The sequence below is a fragment of the Amblyomma maculatum genome, chromosome 6, assembly GCF_055883805.1.
Source record: "Amblyomma maculatum isolate TAMU_Amacu chromosome 6, ASM5588380v1, whole genome shotgun sequence".
Taxonomy (NCBI): domain Eukaryota; kingdom Metazoa; phylum Arthropoda; class Arachnida; order Ixodida; family Ixodidae; genus Amblyomma; species Amblyomma maculatum.
Window position 1 is genome coordinate 84,951,775 of NC_139349.1, and position 22,451 is coordinate 84,974,225.

Sequence of the window (22,451 nt, forward strand, 5' to 3'; positions counted from 1 at the left end):
TTGGTAATACACCGTCCGGTCTGACCTATGCATAGCAGCATAAGGCACTACATGACAACAGCAGCCTGTAGACAACTGAAACGTCACGTGAAACGTGCGGAACTTTGTGTTTGATGGTGCACTGCTTTTTTTTATTGCTTTAGCAATACTGCGGCAAATTTTGAGCCGTCGCGTATCCCCGGCGGACGCCGTCTTTGACCTTGAGCCGCAGCTGCGTCAACACCTGAACCGCGCCGTAAGGGAAGAGAGGAAGGGGGGAGTGTTGGCATTAGAACGAAAGCTGACGCACCCTCACTCCCATCCTCACGCACTTCGCAGTCCTTGCGTTCCCGGATCGCACTCTCTCACCGCATGCGATTCGAGCAAGGTCCGATGTTGCATGCGCACGTCGAAATCCTGGCACGTGCGCCAAAGCGGTGGTCGGGACGCACTACTCAGTGTCCAAGGGGCGGACGGCCGCCGCCCAGGGTAAGGAATTGTGCAGTAAGAAAAAGACGACCGCTAACAGGAGCATACGTTGAAAGAGAGAAATAGGAATTCGCGATAGGAGCTCGCGTCGGGGTAAATCAGTTGCTGTGCAGTCTTACGAGGAGAGACATCGGTGATGCGCTGAAGCCAGAAAACGGCAACGGGCTCAAGAGACTGCTGAAGAACGTGAACAACGGCTAGCAAAACGGCGAGCGCAAGACGCTGCTAGACGAGCACGTCGTGCACCTCTAGACACTTGTACGTCTGGTGGTGATCCTGCATGGAGTCTTCAGGATGTCTTGGACAGTGATGACTCGTCATCAAGAACAGGACGAGAAGAATCCCACGCTAAACACGTCAAGCTACACTACATGCCGAACCTTAAGCGCAACCATTGCAGTATTGCTTGCCCAACTTACCAGGTGTAACCAGAGCTCAACTACTGCCAACTGTTTTTTTCTTTTTCTGCATTCACTGAATGTGAGCTCGGCGCAAAGCCGGAAAAACGCTTTCTTATACTGTCGCGTGACGCAGCACTGCCCGCATGCATCGCTACCGTTGTCAGATGGGGAGGGAATCTTGACACCCGAAAGTGCCATGCCCCGGAGTCACAGATAACTCATCAGCACACCATGCATCGCTTCGTCAGTTTTAAGTAGATGTTAATCCCTCGCTCACCAATAGTACGTTTCTCATGGCCTCCAGGTGCAGCTTCGAGACGTTAAGCCTTCCATACCCCCTTTAATTTTATCTCATCACCACGGACGATGCCACTGTTGGGCTTACATGGATGCAAAACTGCACTGCGGAGCGGAAACTTCACTTTCGTTGGGTACGTTTGGCTTTCAAAGACAATCGTCCTTCCTGTGGAAAGTGTCGCTGACATCTTCTAAGCACTCAGCAGCGAACCAAGAATTCCGACTGCTTACCTTTATCGCATAACGCGTGCTTAGGAGACCACGGCATCGCCACTGCCATAATTTCGAGAGAATTTTGTGCAGACCCTTTTTTGTACCAAAATCCTTTTGTGGCTTGATTAATCCAGCTTATTTGATGTCTCTAGGTCTCCATTGCCATAAACACTCGAAAGTTCTCCTATCCATAGATATGTTGGGACAAAGGCGAAGGTTAAGATTCGCTATCTGGCGGTGAAGCAAGAATGATAGCCATGTACGCATTTATTTGCTGCGTGACTCAGCTTGAAGCTACCAATAATACTGGCCCAGTTTTTCGTGCTGCCGCATCGCATTATCTCCAACCAATCGCTGCAAGTTTACCACAATAAAAAAAAAAAAAAAAAAAAAAAAACTAACGATGAGCGCGATATAAGGAAATAAGCCTGTGGAGCTGTTGGCACTGAGGGACCGATAGAAAGGTCGCCTGGGACGCCGGTGGACATGTCTTTACTTAGCGTTCTCGTTTTCTACGACTGGGTATTTCTGATCACTGCCATCGGGTTTTTGCTGTACTGGTGGTGAGTAGCACATTGTGATATTGCACCCCGGGGCTGTTAGCAACAGTTATAGTGTAACGCATTGGGTAAACATCTTTTCGGTCAATCAAATTGACCGAACAAATAATTTCTAGTATTTCGCAATAACCGACCCAAAAATTACAACCGAAAACGTGGCTGAATAAGCTTGAAAATAAAATTACCTATTGGATAAAGTGATAAATCAGAACAGCTTGTAGAAGTCAGAAGTATGACAACACACTGCACATATACACTCGGGGCAAGCATTACCCTCTCGAGGTAATTACGCACTCGGGGGCAAGTAAAAGTCAAAAACAGTTCACCGCCCGCTGATGTAGTGCGCTACGGCCGTTGACATTGTAGTTGGTTTACCAGTAGAGTTAACTTTGGCAGTGGGTGCCCTTCCTGAATTCTTTATGCATCTCCTGAAGCCGACACTTGGACTTTAACTTCAAAATTGGATGCGTAGTTAGTATGCATGCAGTCAGCAGCAAACATAATGCGCCGGGCAATACATAGCTTTAATAATTTGGCGACAAGGTTACAAGAGAAGCGTACTATGTCAAGCTTGATGTACTGCAGATAGGCAGCAGAGCGCACGTAAAACGAAAAACAGTGTTTATTTGTGCGCAGAATGGAGAAATGTGTCTAATTTTGGCCGTATTAATTATTGACAGAGTTATTTACTGTAAGTGCCCGCATGCTGCACGAGCGTCACGTTTTCTGGCTAAGTGAAACCACTTTCTACTGCGCTTAGCTGAATGAAAACCGAGGGGCGGCTGCATTAAAAGCCGTTATTTAAAAGGTATATTATAAAAACCCACAGTCGTCATAGACGTCATCAGTGTTCACGGCCTAGTTCTTGACCGACTATTCCAAGGAACCCTAAAGAAAAAAATACAAAAATTCAGGGCCACTGCCAGAATGAAGCCAAAATTTACGGCGGGGTTCATCTAGTATACCGACAAAGATGAATATCGAAAAATTAATAGGGTTAATTAGGCACGTGCTAGGGTCGCATACAGGCTCTCCGGCTGCGAGACGAGGATGCTACACATTGGCTACAAAGGCTCATTGGTTCAGGCGTGTTCGAAAAGAACCTAGTGAATGCATTGTGGTCTTTGCCTTAGTGGCGTATGTTAGGACATGCACTGATGCTCCCTGTAATCGAGAGTATGCTAATTAGAAGTTAGTAATCACGTACAAATGGGTGTTTACATCGAAAGCGAATGCTGCCGTGAATCAAATAGAACAGGAATGTTCAGAGCAAGACAGGTTACTATCTGAGTTAATCGCATGACAAGCAGGTCATAGCGAACAGGAAGAAAAATGAAAGACGACGGCAATTTTTGAGTATTTCCGTTTGAGTATTTTCCTTGCGATCCGAGAAACGGAATCTGTCAAGAAAGTTAATGTCAAGTAACATTGACTTTACACGTATTTAAAATCGACCAGGAGGCAGCTCGGAATGAGTATTAAATATAGATTGAAAGGCCGTTTATTAAAACGTCTTTTTGGGCACGTTTGTGCATGATGAACCAAGAAAATGTAATATCGCAAAAGCATGCAACCACATGAGAACACGACGTGAAACAAGCGCTGGCTTACACTGAATGTTATTGCTGGAAGCCAGACAGCGTACAAGTAGCGAGAAAAAAAAAAATGAAAGGGAGTTAATCAAATGGGGGTTATAACGTGGGCGAAGGACGCACGCGCGAACAGACAAGAGTAGAAATATAAAACAAGACAGGAAACACAGATAATTCTGTGGCCGTGTCTAAAAACTAATTCTAAGCAAGAAATAGCGGCACTTACGGGAAGCTAAGGCTTCAAATACCGCACTCCTTTTTAGCTTTTTAGGGCAGATTTCCAAACCGACAACGCGCCGCCTTATCGGTGCTTTTATTCAGACTATGGAATACATATTGCAACCGCGCGAAGCGACAGGGACGAAGAGAACAGAGCACAGGACAAAAACGCGGATGCAATATGCAATATGCATTCCATAGGTAACCTCCACTGCATAGGTAGCGCTGCAATTGTCCCTCAGCGTGACTTAAAAATGCTACTTTTATCCACTTGGTTCGCGATAAACGACCGAGCACATTCAGCACCATTATAGATACGCGTGTGACAGATAACGTCCTTGCCTAGGCGCTCTCAATGTAACCCAGTTATGTGGCACACGCCATGCAAAGATTCGACAGAGCGTGCAATCTGATTTCTGCTAGCGCATGCAGGTGGCGTGAAAACGCCATAAAAAGCCACCTCAGAAGTATTTGCTCTTCTCGCTAGGATATGTGTTACGAAGCGGCGATCGACACAGCAAACCTCATTGCAGGTTGCCTATAGTCAACCACCCACTAGACCGCCTTCGTCGTTACTTGCGCTACTTTTACCCAGACTCTGTTTGTTTGAACTGATCCATGCATCCTTTGCAACAATTAACGTGCGCAACCAAATGTGCGCATTGTTCCTTAAACTTTAAATTTTGGACATGGTCCTGAAGCGTTCGTTAATGCAGCAGCGATTTTTGTCGATTAAAGCTTTCTACATATCATAGGAAGACCATATAGACCGCTGCAGGGGAACACCTGACAAAAAGAGTGGCATGCTTTATATGAAGCATCCACGTTCTTCTGAGCTGAAGTCTGCGGGCACAACTGATGACATCGTCAAGGTGACGAATATCGCAACACGTCTAATACACCTATAAAAAGCCAAAACGCATCAGCTCACTGCGCAGCAGCATATAGCCCCTTGATAAATTACGCGGATCTTGCCATAAAATATTATATCATTACAAAAATGAATATTTTGTTATTACATCAATATTGTACTGCAATATAGGCCAGTGCAACGTTAGTGTAAGGCATGTTAAAACCAGTAGACGACATCGATGACGATGGCGATGGCAGTGTGCAAACGATGGCTGCGCCATCTTCCGGGATTCTCCCGAATCGTATTTCGGTTGCTGCTGCTGTTTCTACCGTCGGTTTCTGTGCACTTTTGCAATGGGCCTGTTTCGGCAACGTACGTAGCGCGTGATATTCATTAGCCGCGAATATACGCTCACTTAGACCTTAAGTACAGTGTAACGGAAGACATTTTTACGTCACTGGAGGCTCGGAAGCCATTATTTCAAGTAAAGGCGAAACTGAAACCAACATCGCGCCTGAGGCCGGATGTGCCAGAACTACATGGTGTAACACCATGACGAAAGCTCCGCCCCCGTAGTCTTGGTTCCATAGCCACAAAAAATTTGTCCGCGAGTATGAGGCATTTTGAATGCAATCATCGAGTCTGTTGTTGCCGGGCATGCGGTTTGTCTGCCTGGGACCTTTCAACTATGAGCAGAAATTGATGGAAGAGCTGCTGCAGGACGTTCAGTTTCGAGAAAAAGTAGCTGTCATTAATTTGCAATGAAAGAAGCTCACTCTCGTCAGCTGGCACATGTTTGGGAGCGTAGCTGCATTGTACCGTGAAGTACTAGTACAGGAATGCTTTCGACAAAAATCCCTTCTTCGAGATGGCCTAGTTTGCTCTCTCCATGTTGACTCTGCTCTGGCGGAACGCAGAGTTTGGACGCATGTTCAGTCAAGTGAACATTATCAAGCATAAACTGAGAACTTAATGTACGCAGAAATTACAAGTCACAGTTTAATTACTCGAGCCAGACTCCGTAGATACAGTAAGACTACGGAATGCATGTAAATGTAATATAGAAGATCGGCGCTATATGAATGTGTACGTTGGCATTAGGGCTGCAATACCACCTAGAACTAGCAGTACGAGTGGACAATCGTCCTCAGTGTGCTCAGCAGATCAGATGAAGCAGACGTCATTTCTGCGGGCAGCGTTTGTTGTCAGTTAATCCAAAGACGTAATTTTGCAGCTTCAATATAAACAAACACATGCCAAGCGGGATATTCCTCCCAATGAAAGCTTTCGTAGTCCGAAGTTTGTAGCCAAAAGGGACAAAAGTGTTTTGTAATTTAAATGTGCAAGTTCTCAGAAATGAGGCCTCTAGAACGTAGAGGCCTATTCCTCATTTCCCAATTCTGTTGGGAGGGAATAAGCCACAGCCGTTGTGACCACTAGATAGCGATGATTACACAAAACCTTTGTGATTAAGCTTATTAACACCGCGTAATAGTGCTTCCAATTGTGTCTACGTCAATGCTACTTACAGCGCAGGATTATTTACAACAGGTTAAGTAGACTAGCATGGAATTTTCAGGCAGTGGTCTTTGAAGGGAATAAGAAAGGTTTTTTTTTTTTTTTTTTTTTTTTTTTGATATGAGTGGCGTTCCGAGTTGGCGTGGCCTAGAAATATTTGTTATGCACAATAAATAACTAAAAATGTTCATTTTTATTTACGGAAGGACTTTTAACGCGAACTAAGCCGAAACTTGACTGGGAATTGAAATGTGCCCGCAATTTTATTTGAGAACAACCTTTGCTTTCTTCTCTTCTGCAGTCGAGCAACTCGCTACCGCAACTATTGGAAAAACCAGAATATCCCGTACGAAAAGCTTTCCCTTTTTTTCGGCGCACAGTGGAAGCAGCTATTCAAGGTGAGCGAAATTTCGTGCATTTCCCGCTCTCGTTACTTTCCGCAATGAGAACGTGCTCTTTTTTCTTTTTTTTTTTTTCAGCCTTTGTACGTTGCAGATGAGGAGCTTTACAAAAAACACGGCCGGCTTTTCGGGTAATGACGTGTTAACATACTTTCTCGTGGTATAAGTCAGATTAGCAAGGAGTGCGAAATGCAGCGACCGCCTTGTAATTGTTCGAAATTCTTCCCATTTGGATACAGGTCTTTCGAAGATGGAAAACCGGTACTCTACGTCGGTGATCCGGATGTCCTCAAAGTTGTTATGGTTAAAGATGCGGCGATGACTCAAAGAAAGGTGAGCGAGTGCTTTTTCTATATGGTTACTTAACCGGCACTTCTATACTTCTTTACTATAGTTCCACATTTTGCCTTTTTTTTCCTTTGGTATGTTTTTCCGGTTTTACATTCCCTTCAAGCTCCGCCACAAGAGCACTAAGCATGCGCCTTCCCGCTACTGGCTTCCAAAGTATCGTCATCATCATCCAAAACGTTGTCAATATAATCATCATCTTGAGAAGGAGAGCACAGTTGGCGTATGCATTTGATTGCGAGCCACAAGCAACAGGCTTTCTAAATTACCTTCCCCGTTAGGTACAGACACTGAAAAAAGGGTATTCAGAACATCCTGGAGATCTAGCCGCGCATGAAACACCTGATGCTTATGTTTGGCACGTTTGAAATTTTGTAGTAGTTGCACACACGCGCGCATATGCACACACACACGCGTACACAAACAGATTCAGTACTAAGATGAGTTGAACGAAGAGGCGGAAAATAAGATTTTGTTTTCTCTCAGTGTACATAGACAAGTGATGTTTCTTATATGTGATTGCTTAACAAGCCGGTATAATCACCATTTGAAAAATAATAATGGATAGTAATGAGCAATTTTTTTTTTTTTTTCATCAGTGATAGAGGAAGTTGTTGGCAAAAGCTGCCCGAAAAAGCGGAAGCTTGACAAGAGCTCACAGCCCCTCGTGCAATGCGACAGCGAACACAAAAATGAAAACATATATAACACATTGTTTACAGCTCTGAGCCATACATACACATATTTAGATATTTACATCCGCAATTATTAAGTAACTTGGAGTGAAGTTACAAGCATACAGGTAATTATTAAAGGTCAGCGCATAAAACAAATACAGAAGTCAATGAGACGGTTTTGGCAGGAATGCGTAATGCTGGCGTATATCGTGTTCAGCTTATTTTAGAAGGTCGATGCCGGTTTTGCCGTAATGATTTAGAAGTGTTGGTATGGTGCACGACAATTTTTTCATGAGGTTATTTGTGCGTCGTGTTATAACAATTCATTTTCCATTGTGGCGGGTAGTTTATGCTAGTGCTCTCTTCTAACGATGATAATTATCGTAGAAACGTTTGTTTGCCCATTAATTCGCGTTTGAAGGCGACTACTTATTTATACTTATAAAGATTTTGTACTTGCACTCTGGTTTTTTTAAAAGACTCTGTATATGGCTGTTATATGGCAAGTCATAAAGGATAATAAGCAATCATTTTTTTGAAGAAGGAATATTTTTTCCAGATTTATATGCGTGGTTATTTCCAAAACTAGAGGACAGTTTTTTAGATGTGAATAAAAAGGCAGTTATAAAGAAGCATCTTTACTTGAAATGGCAAATATGTTTCAGGACGTGATATGAAGCCAAAGAAACGAGATAACAGCGTTACAACATAGTCAACACGGTCATGCCACAACATGTTCTAAGAGAAACTTACTCCTAGGTTTTTGGTCTTATCAGCTATTTGAAGTTCTTCCTCTCGATACTTCACTTCAATCCTAAACGGATGGATGCCTGATTGTTCAGAATATGGCCTAAATAATGCTTATTTTGTTTTATTCACACTAGTTCTTAGTTGGTTTGCTACTAACCACTTTTTAAAGAAAGATTTCACTTCATTTTCAATTGCATTATAATAAGGAGCGGACAAAAGTGTTGGCGTCATACGCACAAAGCACCTATTTTGGCTCAATGGAAATTCTTGTAAGATCATTAATACATACATTAAATAATGTATGTCTGCTTTTTTATCGCGTTTATTAACACTGTACATAATATATAAGTATACCATGTCCGATTTCATCTACTTCCAGAATTCGAAGTTCGATGACCCTATCTTAGATAACATAATGTCCAACACGGAACCAGAGCAGTGGAAGAAGCTCCGCAGCGCGACGTCGCCAGCCTTTACGACGGGAAAATTGCGGAAGGTAAGCTACCTATTATGTAATATTGTGTGCTGTGCAATGTCAGCGCACGTTAAAGATCCCCAGGTGGTCGAAATTACTCCGTAGCCCTCCACTACGACTCCTCTTTCTCTCTTTCTACTTTCACTCCCACCTTCCTCTCTTCCCTTACGGCGCGGATGAGGTGTCCACAGAAAATAAGTGAGACAGTTACTGCGCCTTTCCCTTCCTATAAATAAATCAGTTTATTATGTATTATTGTTTGGAAGAGAAAAGAATGTGCGTGGTTGCTTCTATCCATTTTGCGCTTTCTTTTGGGGTTGCAGAGCCATAGTGATAAAGAATGCCGTAGAACTCATCGATATGTTGTCTCCGTTTTGTTCTGTTCACAGATGCAATCGATAGTGGACAGATGTGCTGCAATAACGTCGCAGCGCCTACAAGACGCCGCTAAAATGTCAGAAGACATCGACATGAAAGGGTAAGCCGATGGTCACATCGAGCTTTGAAAAGGGCCCCGAGTGCATGAATGGAATAAAAAACACTTACAGAATAGGCCATTCGGAGCTTCATGCAGGGGGGTAACCTTGACTTGGTTGTTATGTCAGAACCTGAGTAACCTCTTGTTAGACTTCATCAGTGGGGCTCTACGGTATCAGATGGCATTCTGAGCAGTACAACGGAAGACGTAAAAATTCCAAAAAACAGCAGACCTGGGACACATGTCATCAACATGCAAAGAATAAAAGGGAGAGAATTAGATAAAGGCGAAAGAGAGACGAGTCCGCTTGTCTGAAACCTCTAAAATCCGGTGAAGTTAATCCAACTAGTCGAAGATCGAGGCCTCTGGCAGTCAAGGACTCCTTGCCGCCCTCTAAGATGGCAGATATACGCACTGTCAAAGAGTAGAGATTAAAGTTCGTTCGTTCGTTCGTTCGTTCGTTCGTTCGTTCGTTCGCTCGTTCGCTCGTTCGCTCGTTCGCTCGTTCGTTCGTTCGTTCGTTCGTTCGTTCGTTCGTTCGTTCGTTCGTTCGTTCGTTCGTTCGTTCGTTCGTTCGTTCGTTCGTTCGTTCGTTCGTTCATTCGTTCGTTCGTTCGTAATTTTTGCAGTGCAGAGATAACCACTTATGTTTCGGTTAAACCAACGGATAAGCATTTGGTGGCATAGTCACTTACTCTCCAGTAAAAATGAAGGCTCAGAGCAAAAGGAGCAGGCAGCGTGTGAAAGTTCCGCATCTCTTTCGGTACTAAATCTTCTCTCAACAGCACTGGGGAGGATTTAGACAAAGTGTGTTATGCCTGTAGACATACGCTACGCGGTTTCAGGGTAGTAATTTACAAAACAACTACCTTGAAATCGCATCGTGTTGTACGCTGATATACTGAATCTTCATTTGTGAAATTCAAGAGCTTTCCTTGGTAAAACTTAAGTACAAAAACGTAATGAACGTCAACTCAGATCAGCTCGCTTCAGGTTACATACCGACGTAAGATGCAATACCGTTGAAGCCTTGAAACGACTTCAAAGCCTCTGGAAACGAGTTTGGCAAACAGTGTTTCCTGAGCGTTTGCAGTATGAGCTGGCAGTGCATTGCGATACAGCTCGTGGGAAAGCATTGGATAGCATCAAGGCCAACCCACTTCGCTTCATTTGTGATTTCCGAGAGTAACTAGCGGCTACATAAAAACTTAAACGTCAACTTGATATCAAGAGGCATACAGGACGTATAATTATTGATTTGCGTGCTTAAAAGGTTTCTGTTATTTTTGTGCTCTTATTTTTCTTTCAAGATTCTACGGAATATTTACATTGGATGCCGTCGCAAGCTGTTCCTTTGGAGCCAAGATTTCGCCGCAGTCCCCGGAGGAAGAGGCATTTGTTAGCAGCGCGAGGAACCCTTTCTTTGCATATGTGACGCCATCAGTAGTGCTCAAAGGTGAGAAAGTCTATCCTACTTGCCATGCCGAGTAGCACGGAGACGCATGCAGTAATTTTATGTATATTCATTTATTTCGCAATAAAATGCCTCTTTCCGCAGACAACCCTTCCCAGCCGATGGCACGGTAAATCTACGTACTAAATATCAGCGTCATTTCTTTACTCGGCTGAAAGCAACTATATCAAAGTTCTTGAGCCAATATTAATAGGAAATCCTTACTAGCCCCATGAGCGCGCGAGCAGAAGTATTTACGAAAAATATCACGTAATTTATAACAAAGTTGCGATGCAACTCTCCTTTTTGCAGCGTTCAAGGCGGTTTTAAAGGATTTCTGTTTTCATTTAGTATTCATCTGCTAGTTAAGATGGAGACTAGTTGCACTGAGATGTGAGACAGAATATAGACCTCGACGTCCATCGCCCTTCACTATTTTTGATACGAAAGAGAGGAAATCTAGCGCCACGTTAAGGTCCGTTAGTGATGTCTTGCAAGCAATTAAACGGCCCGCAAGGAGGAGTAGGTTACAATGTACCTGCCGGAGAGGGTTAATTTGTGCATGCCGTCGTCCCACTCATCGCTTCTGTGGCTCGGCAGCGGCTATCGCCACATTTGCTATGGCAGTTGTGGCCGAGCTCCGATCACGCACCTCGAGCAGAGGCACATTAATAGAAGAAATGCAAGAGACGCAGTGAAATATTGTTTTCAAGAAGGCAACAATATTTACTGTAGTTTTTATTCCTCTTTGTAGTTTTTATTCCTACCATACAAGCTTTTATTTAAGAACTTCCCAGCGTTAAGTTTTAACAAGCATATTCCACTGCCTGTTTTTTTCCCTCATTAGCATCATACGCTGGTCATTGGTCATGCTGAACATTTAGAATTTTGTACGCTCTTTCTTGCAGCATTCCTCCAGAAGTTAAGCGAAACGTTCCGCAAAACCGCCTTCAATGAAAACGCTTTCAGTTTCTACAAAGATGCAACTGTGGATATAATAAAGAAACGCACAAAAAACAACGTTGTAAGTATATTATTCTTCTGAACTGCTAACCTTACCTCCCAAGAGAGAATGCTTGCTGTGAAAGCGCAACCGTGACATCTTGTAAATTTCATGATCTGGTACCCTTGAAGTCGCCAGGGGGTTGTTGCATTACTTTTGCGAGCCTAGGGCTATTGAGCGAGGTCCTTCATGAACCAACGAGATTATGACAACTTTTTACGATACGACTGTGCCATCATTTGTTTTGCGCTGTTGTCTGATATTATGGTCCAACCTGTAGCGGCACGAGGACTTTCTGCAAATGATGATGAATGCCCAAGAAGCGTCAAAAGAAGCAAAAACAGAGGAAGGCCGATCAATTTTTAGTCCTGAGCCTGAAAATGAGCCAATCAAGCAGAAAGCAGTTGAAAGTGAGTGCTGTTAAATTTATTTACGTGCAATGCATGGTGTGGTGGTAATGTTCTTCTGCATGCTACTGACTTCTGTTACTCAAGAAAGAAGCCACTGACACAAGTTAAAGAATGGAGACTTGTTAAGTTTACTAGTGGAAACTAATTCTTTAAATGAGGAGATAATTGATTGGGTAGTAGAAGAAAAAGAACCGCATGCCACCGGTGGGATCCGAGCACAAGACCACCGAAGTTTCCCCGTATTTCTTGGCTAATCACTGGTGGATGTGGCAGTTACGTACGCACCACAGAACCGACAGAACCGCGTATAGAAACGACGTTGTTCCGTTTGGATAGTATTTAGTTGGGTGTAGAGATTTGATCTTCAATAATTTGTCTAGGCCTAAAACACCAGTACAATTACGCAAGTTTTATGTCGTATCGACAACTATACCTGCTCTGTAGAAGCACATGAGACAATCGCTGCGAACAACCCAATGCAAAATTATCCGAGTTTCATTTCGATTGGAGTGTAGATTTATTTATTTATCTATTTATTTATTTATATATATATTTATATATTTACTAATTCGTTTATTTATTTGAAATGCCCTAAAGGCACAATAGGGCAGTACATAGAGGAGATTCGGAAACAAATCACGGTAGAACAAAAACAGGATAACAGACAATGTTTTCGTAGCATGTGAGCGAAGTAAATAGAGCTAGTCAAGTAATCTTTATACAAAACTAGGAAAACATAGTCCGGAAAGCAATGTTTCAACACAATAACAGAACTGTAAAAAAGAGAAACATGTACAGTGATTTCAGAAAAAGAGAGAAACATGCGCATCCCGCATAACAGACACTACAAAGCTGACCGTGAATACAGAAACTATAACCGCAATAAGATGATAAAAGAAACATTTGCGATCTCACCGACTCAGATACACAGATGGCACCGAAAGAATCAAGGAAAAGAAATTCTATACAGGGAACGACAAAAACCACATAAACTGACTGCGGTACGCTTATGAAGCTATCAATGTTTCTTGAAGCACTGATAAATCTGTCAAAACAGCGATATTAGACAGCAACTGATTCCATTCTTTTATTGCTAAGGAGAGTGGTAAATATTGCTTTTTTTTTTTGTCCGCGAGAAAATTGGGAGGATTTTGTTTGCATGGTGAAGGCGGGATAAGACGGGAAGAGCAGGAAGAAAATGGGAACAAGCTGATCCCGTATTGCCGGAGTATAATGTGTGAAAAAACGATAATCGTGCAAAGTTCCTTATGGAAGCGAGCTATGGTAGATTTAAATATTCTTTCATTGATGATACGCTCTGAAATCTTGAGTAGGACTGAATCTTGTCTCTTTGTTCTGGACGCATTCAAGAAGATTGGAAAGTGAGTCCTGGTGAGGATGCCATATGACGGAAGCATAATCTAATGTTGGTCTTGTGTCTTTTGTTGTAATTTGCGAGGTGTAAATGGCGCCTTAGCATGCCAAGTTTTCTAAAAGCTTTGCTGGTGCTGTGGTCTGTGTGAGCATTCCGAGAGAGAATACAATGCAAGTTAACACCCAGATATTTTATAGAAGAAACAGATTCAACATCCGGAGAATTGCGCTCAATTTCGGCTTGTACATTACATCGTGCTCTTTCTATTCATGCTTGCGTGCATTGGCGCATGACTAAAGCGTAAAAAAAAAAGAAGCTTCGGCAACTTACTAAAGTCATTTTAATCACTCTCGCTTTGTTTTGCAAACGTGCGCCACTTATGAAGACCTGAGCGAAGAAGAGGCGCTGGCTCAATGCGTGCTGTTCTTCCTGGCGGGTCAGGACACAGCCTCCACGACAGCTTCGTTTGCATCCTACCTGTTGGCTGTCAACCCGCACGCCCAAGACAAGCTTCGAGCGGAAGTTGACGAATGTTTCCGCAAACACGTGAGTTGTCGTAGTCTGTAACACCTCGCATCTCATCCCTGCCCCCCTTTTTGTACTTGAGTGAGCTGTGGGTTTGCTTCACATATTTCACACTGACTTGGAATATTTCAGTTTTAACAGGTGAAAGCAGACGTTCACGGCCGGCAAACGGCCTGGCGAACTTGTAAATATGCATATATGTACTGTATATATTGTAGCTATGTATATTTCATCATCATCATCATCATCATCACCAGCCTGATTATACCCACTGCAGGGCGAAGGCCTCTCCTATATTTCTCCACTTATCCCGGTTCTGTGCTAGCTGCATCCACTTGACCCCTGCGAACTTCTTAATCTCATCCGCCCACCTAACTTTCTGCCGCCCCCTGCTACGCTTTCCTTCCCTTGGAATCCAGTTTGTTACACTCAGCGACCATCGGTTATCCTCTCTTCGCACTACATGTCCTGCCCATGTCCATTTCTTCTTCTTAATTTCCACTAGAATGTCGGTAACTTGAGTTATTTCTCTGACCCACTCTGCACGCTTTCTATCTCTTAATGTTACCCCTACCATTTTTCGTTCCATAGCCCTCTGGGTTGTCCTCAACTTAAGTAGAACTCTCTTGGTTAGCCTCCACGTTTCAGCCCCATAGGTGAGTACAGGCAAGATGCAACTGTTGTATATTTAGCAATAAAGAAAAAAAAATGAAGCGATGGCGTTGTGGTAGAGATCCGCCTCCTATCTGAGAGATACCACGTTCGATCCCCAATGCCGTCGGGTACCCACCTGTTTTCAAAGGGCATAAGAATTCCCCGGCCTAGTCCTCGGATGTTCAGTGGTGAAAATGCTTGGAAAAGGAGTCATGGACCTAAAATTTGTGCGGGTTTAGGCATGACTTGAACCTAGCGATAGAGCCAAAGCTTTTAGTGTTGCAGCAATAGCTTCTAGAACGGGAAGGAAGTGGCGTCCACAATTCAGTGAACGCCACTGAATTGTGGACACCTACACATAACCATGCCACGATCATGTTTTCATATATTTTGCTTGTATATTTTACATTGGTTTATAAGAAAGAAAAAACGCAGTATCTGTCTTTGACCTTCAATGTTAAAGGTGAAAACTCCTGTGACACTGACGGCCCGTAAATTATGCTTTCGGGATAGTAAAGACCCTCCTACTTTTGAGTGGACGCCACGAAATTGTGGACACCTACACCTAATCAGGTCACGATCATGTTTTCATTTTTTTTTCTTGTATATTCTACAATGGTTTAAAGGAAAGGAAAGGCGCAGTATCTGTCTTTCACCTCCAAGGTTGTTCAAAGTGACATCGCACAACTCAGAGCTGCCTCCCTAATAATAATAATAATAATAATAATAATAATAATAATAATAATAATAATAATAATAATAATAATAATAATAATAATAATAATAATAATAATAATAATAATAATAATAATAATAATAATAATCATTGGGTCACAGGAAAGGTAAAGCGCCGTATCTGTAACACTTGCTCTGTAAAACCTGAACCGCGCCGTAAGGGAAGGAAAGATAAATTAGGATTAGGAGGGGGGGGGGGGGGAGGCGCAGTATTAATTCGGGTGAACGCCAAAAAATTGTGGACGGTCACACTTAGGTCAAGGTCATTTGAAGGGCAAATTTAGGGCCGGACGAAGACCTGCTATACATAGCGTAGTGCAGGTTTCGCTTCCATTGTAAATTGGTATTACAAAGCACAAGCAGCACTGCTCCTATGCATTTTTTTTTTACTTTTTATTATCTGGCCTCTTTTGGCTTTGAAACAACGAATCATGGTATGTTTTTTTTTTTTTTTTTTTTTTTTTTTTTTTACGGAGTATTTTGTGCCCTTTCAAGGCGTTGTTTTTGAAGGTACTTCGATCTGTTGCATCATTTTATCACTCCGTGCAGTAATTTATGAGCGACAAATTTTATTGGCTCAGGACTCCGCGCAGAAGCTGTTTTGCCAGTTATTCGTTTTCTCTCTTTTACGCTGTACTTTTGTGTGTGAGATATTGCACTAGACCCTTATCTTTCTACTATTTGCAGCCGAACTGTACATATGCGGGGGATCGTCGTCTAGCCGCTCTTAAACGGCTTTCAGCCCCAGCACTTTTTCTTTGAGACGAAGAATGAACATTTGATTTGATTAGTACCTGCAGAATATTTTGCCTTTGATCTCGTACTTCATTTTAATGCGTGTTCGTGTTCCAACGTTACGAATAAATATTTTGCCCCATATACGGTGCGGCAGCAACTGCAGTTTGTATCGTTTGGTCAAAACTATTAATTTTATTTTTAAAACAAGCACTATCACCTTGACGTGATGGATTTCACTATTCCACAACTTCTCGCGATCGCAGGGGGCCTCGCCGTCTTACGACGAAGTTCAGAAGCTACCTTATCTCGACTGCGTCGTAAATGAAACCCTGAGAATCATGTCACCAGTGCAAAGGTAACGCACAAAGCGATTTTTTAGGGTTTTTAAAACGTGCAAAACAATTTTTGCATAAAACAAATACTCAGCTACGACCTAATTATAAAGTTCGTGCTTTTCTTACAGGATTGAAAGGGCACCTACTCGGGATTACGTGGTCGGAGAGACGGGAATAAAAGTTCCCCGTGATTGCGTCATTGTGATACCCGTCCAAGCAATACACAACGACTCCGAGTTCCACCCTGAGCCGCATGTTTTCAACCCTGAGAGGCAAGTGTCAATTTACAGCGCACTAGGACCGCACTGTCCTAACCTTGCGGCTACGGATATCTTACTGCAGGCGATTTATGATCGAACGAGTGCCTCCGTTTCACAAGTAGTCATACACTATAAGACTGGTGCGGAAAATAATTTCTTTGCATTCTTCGCAGCCTGCTACGGTGAAAAGGTGCTGCCGTAAATACCATGCCTTTGGGCCGTGAATGTGAGCGCATAGAACCGAATTAACGGAAAGAAAAAAACAATACTACCAATACCTGGTTCCAGGAAAGTGTCAGCACTATCTTTGTCCTAACATATGCGAACACCTGAGAGTCTCAGAAATCATTTCCTCTTTTATTAGCCTAACGCTGCGCAAACCTTGATTTAAATATCGTGTTTTTTTTTTTTTGTTTCCATAAAGCAACACACAACTGTCTTATGCAAATAGTCCCTCCTTGGAAAAAAAAAATACCGAGCACCAGATTTTATATTTTTGACCTGATATGGGTACCTTCACGAGAGCGAGCCTTTTGAGTGTGTCCTCCTCCCTCACCTCCCTAGGAATTAAATCGGTGAGATGAGGATGAGGGAGGATTGGCACCGAAATATTTGTGAGGATTTTGGGGGAGGGAGGGCTCGTTGGCAAGTCGCAAGACTCGCGCCTGTTTCGCCGTTTATGAAGTTTGCCATCTTGGGCCCGCCCAGTTCAATAGACGCACGTTAGCGACTAAATGAAAGCAAGTAATTAACATTGCATTTCATTACTTGAAACATAACTAAATATATTATAAAGTCAATGACACAAACACATTCCAATGATTTCAGTTGCTCTCTGCAGCTTTTTCTTCGCCTGTATAGCTCAATCTCCCTATCCAGTCTTTTATTGTTGTTCTTGACTGGTAAGATGGCTTGATTTTTGTGCGTTCATGCGTATTTTAATTGACACAGTATTTGAGTCCACGATATTGAGTCTACCTTTAATTACCAAGCTGCGTGGCATACGCCACGCAGCTTTACCACGAAGCTTGGTAATTAAAGGTGAAATCGGACATAATGAAAATAGTCTGGGCCTAGTTCGGCTACGTCGGCATACATCGGCAGTAAGAAAAAAATAACGAATGTTAAAACTGCAGATTTAGAGGATGAGGATGAGGACAAGAGATGACAAGCAAATTTTAAGCGGGGTTAAGGGAGAGGGATGACTAAGAACTGAATTGTGAAGGTGATGAAAGAAATGCATGTATGAGACCGGTGTTTGCACGTCCATGATTTTGGCAGATCGACGATGAAGTACACAGGAGGGAAACAGGGTTAAAAGGTGACGTACAGATCGCAGTGCTGAGTTGAAATAAAAGATTTTGGCTAACGGCTGCTATTTTCATAGCCATAACAGCAACTGAGGCGCCTGCGCTCAGTTGCTGTTTTCGCATGTATTCGCATTCATCTGAATATATCAATTGTTCTTCGATGATAGTATAAATACAGAAACACTCTGCGCGCTTTTAACTAAATATGAAGCAGCATCTTTAAAAGCGATAACTTCCAAGCAAGTCGGCAAAGCTGATATGCGACGAGTACATGTTCCTTTTTTCTGATGTCATAAGGCGAATCCTTTAAAAGCACCTTTATAATTTTTTTACTCCCTGGAACAATATTATAGCCTGATTTACCTCCGAATAGCTTTGTTAGCTTCATGTAGATGTTGAAAATGTTCTGAGCGTTGACCTCCTTGTATGATGATGATCAACGATGATTGACAGGCTATTTTCATGCCATTCTTGTTTTAATGACATGAAGGTTCAATGAAGAGAATGTCAAGTCCATCCGTCCGTATACTTTCCTCCCATTTGGTGCTGGTCCAAGAAACTGCATAGGGATGCGATTCGCTATTCAGCTTGTGAAGACTTGCCTACTTCATGCCGTCCACCAAGTAGAGTTTGCGAGGTGTCCCAAAACAAAGGTAGGATGTCTAAAATATAACCAATGAAACGATACATTAGCTACGAAGTATGCCTACTCTTCCTTGCACCTCTTGATTGTGCCCGAAAAGAACGTTCTTGTTTGGTACCGTTAAAACTCACCTGCATAAACTGCCTACTAGACAAGTCTACAAGCTCTTGTGTCTTTCAGCGTATGCACGGTACGAGCTAACAAAGGCGTTTTTTAGAAGTGTTGAACTTTACCTCTTGCAATTCATAGTTGTACATATCTATGCATTCTTCATGCATCCTAATTTTTCTGCAGCTCCTTTCAAAATTTCAAAGGGTGTAGTTTCAAATACACTGAACAACGAGTGTCCTTCGTTATATGCGCAAAAATATTTTTGGATGTCAGTCGTCCTTTTGACATTCGTTTACACTACCTTGCAGCCTATAATTAAGGTCTCGCCTTTTGGACTCCACTTCTATTTGTGAAGCAACTGTAGGATATTGCAAAATACTGTTATGAATATGTTGCTGAGAATGGCTTATTGCTCCTACGCGCAGAAAAATCTTGCTTTTAAAGTTTGTCCTGTTCTTCCTGCGAGTAGCCAAGGCTACTAGGTAAACCCACTTGAGTGCGATGTCTACAATGATTATACATGTAAGACATAATATATTGATATGGCCTGCGGATATACTTATCATTATGTGGACTTTTTGCGAAGTGTTGAAAGATGCTTTCATGAATAGAACCCCGAAATTTGGTCACACATTCTTGGTATATAGCTAGATGAGCACGCGAAATTTTCATTTGTTAGATATCTTTAACAGACCTTTGTTTTCCAGTATACAGAACAAATAAACGACACCACCCAAAACATGCTGACTATAGGAGTGACCCTTGCGAAATTAAGCAACTACTAACTATATGTTGTAGCAGTCAAATCAAATTTTACTTTTTTTTTTTACGCATTCCTTACATACCTTATATCATTATTCCGGACTAACCTCTATTGTTGACTCGCTGACTTTTTAGCATATACTGCTGCACGCTTCTTTGTATGTTCAGCTTGGAAAGCTACATTTTGTACTCATACTTCAGTCTTCCAATTGTATTTTTGTTACAGTAATAAATTCATTTTTCTGTTTATAATGGCTGAAGAAATCCCCCCCTCCCCCCCCCCCTCCCTCCAGTTGTTCAATGTCATCAGGGGAGCTTTAAATGCGCACAAATTAATGGGGATGATAAGGATGTCTATTTTTACGCAAGTAGCAAATTCAGCTGCTTTAATTAACTCTGCATTCTGATTCCATAGGTGCCTCTCGAATATCTGCCAGGATATGGCCTCCTGCATCCCAAGGATCTCATCGTGGGTGTGAGGCAGAGGAGCAGCTAATCCACCATCGGCTACTTACTGTTGCTTGGTTCACAAACCACTATTTTACGTCCCGAAAGTCCATAACAACTCCCATCAGCTGTCTCTGAAAAGCCATGTAGAGCATTCACCTTCCGTGCAAAATTACTAACTAGACTTGCCTATCTTAAGCGTACCCTACGTTTACAATAGCGTAGCGCTAAATTTCTGAGATTTAGAACTCTAATCCGACAGATGCTTGAGACCATTTATGGAATCCACACAAGATTAGGACTGATATTAGAAGCATGCGATTAGTGTAGATAAAAGTTGTTTCACGCCCCACTTTTGACAGAGTTCTCATCTCCTTTCCGACTACCTGTTCTACATAGCATTTATGAAATATCTACTTACCAAGCTTATGCTTTTTGCTACCTCAAAAGAGCACTTACCTTTGGCAAGGGTGTTTTCAGAACAAAACAGTTATTACATACTTCATATTTTTTCCCACTACAGGAACAGTCCTTCACTACGAATAAGTTCAGACAACTTACTTCGCGGAGTCTTATTGGTCTGCCACTGATTGTTATTGACCTTGATTACATTGCTGCTTTCGCTTATCTCATAGCTCCTGTCGAAATTTTCAGCCAGCTTTCATTTCGGCCACTGCAAAACAATTCCCTTGCTGGGGTGCAATTGGCAATATCAATGAACAAATAAAATATTCAGTTGTGAACCAGTGAAAAGGTATTCCGTCTGAAATACACGCAACGAAATACACGAAATAATATCTCACTGAATAAAAAAAAAATATCACAGGTGTACTCTACAGGTCCTTCTTGTGTGTTTGTATGGTTAATGTATTAGTGGTTTTATATATATAAAAGTAACTGGAGAGATAGCCGGCGTTTCTATAAGCTGGGAGGTGCGAACTTCGCACTTGGCTTGGCTAGATTTTGTCTAAGAATGCAGACTGAAAAACAAATGTCTATTTTATTAAAAATTTCAAGCAAGTGTTTGCCGAATACATAAAAAATCAACGAACTCCAAACAAAACATTCCTTGAAAGAGGATGTGTTTAATACTTCAAAAGCTTAGTGGTAAATTCAAAATGAATTTCGTTCATCTGAAATGTAAGTACAGCTTGTGTTCTTTTTTTTCTTTCCTTTTTAAATTAAAGAAATGTGCATGGATATTAATCCTGATTTAAATTAACTACCACTCTGTTGCTTGCTGTTTTGAATAACACTTTTTATATACGTTGTGGGCGATTCCTCTGCCCGAGGGATACGAAAGACTAACACACAGCGGGCCGTGTAAGAAACATCTTTGCCTTTGTCAGATGGGGAGGGGGATTGACACCCGAAAGTGCCGTGCCCCAGAGTCACACATAACTCATCAGCCCATCATCATCCATTCAACACCTCCGGCAAAGTCCCCCCCAGGGCCAAGTGGGATCTGGGAGAGTTTTTTTGTTCGAGGTTCACTCCAGAAAGTCCATGGCGGTGCGGGAGATCAGCGGGGTCGTCGTCTGGGAGGGCAGGCAGCGAGCAGCCAGCGGGTTATCTCGGAGCGAAGAGAGCGAGGCGACGGCGTGCGACTCTCTTTATAGCCCCCGCCCGGGACCGGTTATCCCGGAATGAGCGGGGAGAGGGAAGGGGTAAAGCGGCGGCGCATCGGTAGCCGCGGGAAAAGGGCTCCCTTTAAAGGTGGCGGGCGCGGTCCCCACAGCGTATTGTCACATGGTGATGACAAGTTTGAAAACAGCAGCCGAAGAGGTTGCACATTAGGCTCACTTGCGCCCACAAAAGGGTAAAGAAACACGCATGGTGGCGTCGAAAGCAGCAGTCGTGTTCGTCGGTCGTCGATGTACGAATGGTCGTCGCGCTCGTCAGTGCTCAGTTTAAAGTCTGCAAACAAACATCTAGATGAAGACGCAAAATATGAGCAGAGCAACCTGGAGAATTGCGAGAACGTCTAGATAGATCTCAGCGCATTTGCGCGACCACGAAAATGATAAAACCGCGTATCGCATCAACGAGCATGACCACAGAGTGCAAAATTGTTCCGTCGCTACAATCACGGTGACAAGGACGCATGCTAACGACTGTTAAAAACAAACAAAAAAAATGTTAAATTTTAGTCACACAAAATACCAAATTCGTGCACTTCTGGAAACTCCCGCAAGACTTAAGCCATCTTTTTCATTTGAATTTACAAAGCTGAAATCATCGCTTTCTCCGTGCATTGAATTACCGCTTCGAGAGTACACTTACTTTCCCCCTTTTTTTATGCCCCCCGTTGTCCGTGGAACCAAAGCAGTTCTTTCATTCCAATTTCCCAAAGCACACTTTCTTTTGTCGGGGTGAAGCCAGACTGTGCACTCTATGCACTGCCGGTACTTTTTAGATTTGTTAGGTTCCAACCTCTGGT

The 22,451-nt window shown here is 42.7% G+C and overlaps 1 protein-coding gene across 1 annotated transcript; it reads left to right on the forward strand.

Annotated features, from left to right (window-relative positions):
* The first annotated feature begins 1,836 nt into the window (after window positions 1-1,836).
* Window positions 1,837-20,832, forward strand: LOC146186180 (cytochrome P450 3A24-like). The gene is made up of 14 exons (XM_084607075.1): window positions 1,837-1,939; window positions 6,423-6,519; window positions 6,601-6,653; window positions 6,762-6,855; window positions 8,677-8,793; window positions 9,162-9,250; window positions 10,561-10,706; window positions 11,612-11,727; window positions 11,987-12,116; window positions 13,877-14,037; window positions 16,407-16,498; window positions 16,607-16,750; window positions 18,539-18,701; window positions 19,980-20,832. The coding sequence occupies exons 1-14, from the start codon at window positions 1,866-1,868 to the stop codon at window positions 20,058-20,060; spliced, it is 1,557 nt and encodes a 518-aa protein (XP_084463201.1). The 5' UTR covers window positions 1,837-1,865; the 3' UTR covers window positions 20,061-20,832.
* Window positions 20,833-22,451: the final 1,619 nt, after the last annotated feature.